At 36.8% G+C, this 3,925-nt stretch overlaps 1 protein-coding gene across 1 annotated transcript; it reads right to left on the reverse strand.

Annotated features, from left to right (window-relative positions):
* Window positions 1–333: 333 nt before the first annotated feature.
* Window positions 334–3,308, reverse strand: LOC110748849 (uncharacterized). Its single transcript, XM_021948812.2, has 5 exons — window positions 3,095–3,308; window positions 2,272–2,368; window positions 1,989–2,082; window positions 1,057–1,143; window positions 334–775 (listed from the first exon to the last, which is right to left on the reverse strand). Exons 1-5 carry the CDS (start codon window positions 3,153–3,155, stop codon window positions 641–643), a joined length of 474 nt encoding a protein of 157 aa, XP_021804504.1. The 5' UTR covers window positions 3,156–3,308; the 3' UTR covers window positions 334–640.
* Between the last annotated feature and the right edge of the window lie 617 nt (window positions 3,309–3,925).

The following is a 3,925-nucleotide window of genomic DNA, read 5'->3' on the forward strand; positions in this document are numbered from 1 at the left end:
ATTAGAAGTTATAAACCTAATGCAATAAAAACTTCTTAAGAGTTTTTTAATGGGCAAGACTCTTAGGTAGATGCATATAAATACAAGTGCCCTTGCTCAACCGATCAAGCCAACCCACACAAAAGAATTCACCCCATCTAAAATGAGAGTATAACGGGATTGCATTGAGGAGTGCTCTTGCATATTCTTGATATTTGACAACTCTAATGGAAGACCAAAGATGTGTGTTATATATGTGCAGTCATTATGGTTTATACCTGGTGGGCATTTTGTTCTTTTGCGCCCATTGGCAACCAAGATGCAATAGGGCCATGTCAAATTTTAAACGACATGTCGTTGAAGGAAGATCCTTTATTACAACTTAAAACGCCGTAGTTTTCATAAGATCCATGCTGAACCAGTGGAAAACTATAGCCCAGTCCAGTACAATACTGAGAAGCTTGCTATCCACAAAGAGCAAGTGAGAAGTAATTGATAGTCTTAAAGCAAATAGTGTTGCAGCAACTATGATGGTTTTCAATTGCTGCTGTTTTCTACGTATTTATGAACAAGAAAAACACACGGGAAGAAGATTTGAAACATTATTGTCCCACTGCTAAACACATGTACCAAGTTAAACAAAAACTCTGCAAGCATTCTATTATATGGAAGCTTCAACTTCATCTGAAGCCACTGCAGCTCCATTTGGGGCATCATCTGCATGCAGCTGAGCTGAAACATCGTCTATGGCGGAGTTTAGCTGTGCAATCTTCTCAGCCAGTATTTTACGGGTTTTCTGTCATCACAAAACAGCCAAGCGGAAACATATAAGTCAGATCAAATATGATAATTAACATCCCAGATAACATGATTCAAATCAAATACTTCAGGAGATTGACCAATCAACACCCTACAGATATTTATGTATTACAATTCAAGGCCAGACCTTGGTGCACATCTCACCAATGGCCTAAGAAAGCACAGGTCAAATTCCCCTCTTCACTTAACCATAAAATTTTCATTCTATTTTTAACCCCCTCCCTTCTTTCTCGTTGCTAGAACAAAATAAATTCTCACCTCAAGAGCTTTCTCTTCATCATAAATAAACTTTGGTAGCTTCCTCATCAAATCTTTTCTGTCGGCTCCAGCTAGTGCCTTGCTTATCTGGAAAGATGATACTGCAGTCAAATGCATGTTTCAGGTTGTATAGCCCATAAAAACCACATCCATGGCCAATGGCCGAACCAGGATTCTCGGGTCATAGGGTAAAAAGTGTAAAAAAAAATTTAGACTAACTGTTGAGGTATTTTTAGGACAAATGAGTCATTTTCTATCCATTTTTTTAAAAAAAATTTATTTCACATTAAAAAATAGAGGAAACAGGGGACTGCCAAGAGGGCCAAACTAAAGTCTCCGTGCCATGATGTTGTTGTTTTTTTAAAAATTAATGCAGTCCCCTGTTTCCACCTTTTTTTTAATGTGAAATAAATTTTTTTTTAAAAAAATAATTGGATAGAAAATGACTCATTTGTCCTAAAAATACCTCAACAGTTAGTCTAAAAAAATTTCAACACTTTTTACACTGTGACCCTATGACCCAAGAATCCTGGATCCACAACTGGTGGGGCCAAGCAACCCCTCTTATCCCTTAATCCGGCCGCTCATGTCCAATAATCAATGAATACACCACCATATAACATTTAACAGAGAACTACATGACTTTCCCAATTCTCCAGTAAACTTCGGAAGGGAGAAGTGGGGCAGAATCTATGTCGTATAGGCACAAGAATCAGACTGCAGTACTGCAGTAACATTCTAAAGCCTTGCAATAGACGATGAAGAGATATTCAATCATGAATCATTAATTCACACATACAAGCACATGTAGGTGAGGGAATGCAAATACATAGACACAAAGAGATTGTAACCGTCGAGGCCACACAGAGACCTAATGCAATGGTAACAGGTCAAACTATGATAGATACAAAAGGTGAGTACTTCGACCATACCTGAGGCGCATATACACAACCTAATGCTCCAACAACAATCCCCCCCAATACAAACCCACCAACAAAGATACTCGCAGAACTTGGTCTGTCCCCACTGTACTAGCAAAAAGAAACAGAATTGAAGGGAAGCAGTATCAATACAAGAACTAGTCTACTAAGAGATATTTAAAAGATAAAAACTAAACTTGAAACATTGAAACATTCAGACACTCATGGTTAGCTGTTATACTATCTCCTAAGCAACTGCTTGAAACTTATATTCAGAACATAAAAATAGGCATACCCTGCTCGGACAACAAGAGGCCTTCTATATGAAGTGGAATTTAGATTACTGGGGCTAACATTCAAAAGACACTGGTACATTGGCTTCGAAGAAGAACCTAGCATCAAACATTAGGCAATAATTAACAAAAAAATTAAAAATTTTAAAATGTGAAATTCAAACGTAAAAACTTCAACATGCAATGTTTAGACATGGTAGACAGAGTCTCATGAAAAGTATTGAGTTCGATCCAAGATGAAGGAGAATTAATTAAATACCCAACTAACATGCCCGATATAAAAAATAATAAAAAAGATGGACCAAGAAGCTCAGAAATACCAGCTGGTGCATCCAAAAGTTCCAACCATGCACCTCTAATTCACACTTAACAACTTGCAAGCGTTATATGCCCAAGAAATTAATCTAATAATACCCTTTAAATTAGCGTTCAACTGCTTAACTGAAGTAAGATAGCATGTACAGACAATTGGTTTATTGATAGAAAAGTAACAGAAGGTGGGATTGAATCTTAGGACTCTTCCAATGAAAAAGACAACCAGCAAATTCACATAGACCCACAAACATCAGAGAACTAGAAAATGGGTATCTCTTACATTTCAGTTTCTAATCCTTCACAAATGGAGCCTTAGCTTGCATTAAACAAACAAATCCATAAAAGAGCTCGTAGACTAATTTGCTAGATCAACAAAGGCTGAGAAATCTACAATTTCAGGAGTGATCCGATTAACTACACAAACCAACATATCACAGCAACTAAATTACAATCTTTGAATGGATAAACACAAGAGAGAAGGAAAAAAATCAAAGAGGATGAAATGATTACCAGCTAAGAAGTGGGTTTTGGGATTTCGAACTGAAACGAACGAACTCGGTAGAGCACTCATCGTCTTCAACTTCACAATACACAAACTCAGAAACAGAGAGACGCAGAGAGAGAGACTGACGAGACGACTTGCTATTCCAGCGGTTACAAATTTTGTGTTTCGATATTATCGAACTATCGCCTTGTTCCCAACCTTCAAGATCAGACAATATTAACAACATTTTAAAACTTTTTTTATTTAAAAAATTTAGATATCAAAATGATGAGGTTCAGATCTTTCAGGCCTTAACTTGGGCTGGAGTGGCCAAATGGGCCAAATTCATTTGTTGTTGTTAGACTCATTGGGCCTTGAGCGTCTTTGTGACCCCCAAAAAAAATTAAGGACCGAGTAATAATATCCTCAAATTCGCATCAAGTAATCAACAAAAAATTATTTCAGGTGCTAACGGAGTCTAGCCCAGTGAAAAGAGGCATTAACTCGCATACCAGAAGTCTCATGTTCGAATCCCTACATCATCATAATTGTGTATGTGAGAGAAATCTCCCTCTTCTATAGATTTGGATAAGTTGAGTAGAATAGCGAGTCTGCTCTCTTATAGGTAAATTACTTTAATTTAAAGTACTATCAATTGTATCAACAACCAAAAAAACTAGCCTCACAAATTAGAATATTACCGAACTCTATGCATTAAAAATATATATATATAATTTTGAAAAACTAGCAAGGATAAGATCATTCCTCATGGAAGCTTTGCACACTTTTAGATATTGTGACTTGCACCTGGGTTCAATCCAAATTATAACCCAAAAGAAACGTTCCAACCCAAATCA

Source organism: Prunus avium, chromosome 7 (genome assembly GCF_965620075.1).
Source record: "Prunus avium chromosome 7, drPruAviu1.hap1.1, whole genome shotgun sequence".
NCBI classification, from domain to species: domain Eukaryota; kingdom Viridiplantae; phylum Streptophyta; class Magnoliopsida; order Rosales; family Rosaceae; genus Prunus; species Prunus avium.

Coding starts and splice junctions, on each gene's coding strand:
- LOC110748849 (XM_021948812.2), bottom strand. CDS start 3,155: ATGAGTGCTCTACCGAGTTCGTTCGTTTCAGTTCGAAATCCCAAAACC. Junction 2,369..3,094: donor CAAAACCCACTTCTTAGCTG/GTAATCATTTCA, acceptor GTTTGATGCTAG/GTTCTTCTTCGAAGCCAATG. Junction 776..1,056: donor ATGAAGAGAAAGCTCTTGAG/GTGAGAATTTAT, acceptor TTGTGATGACAG/AAAACCCGTAAAATACTGGC.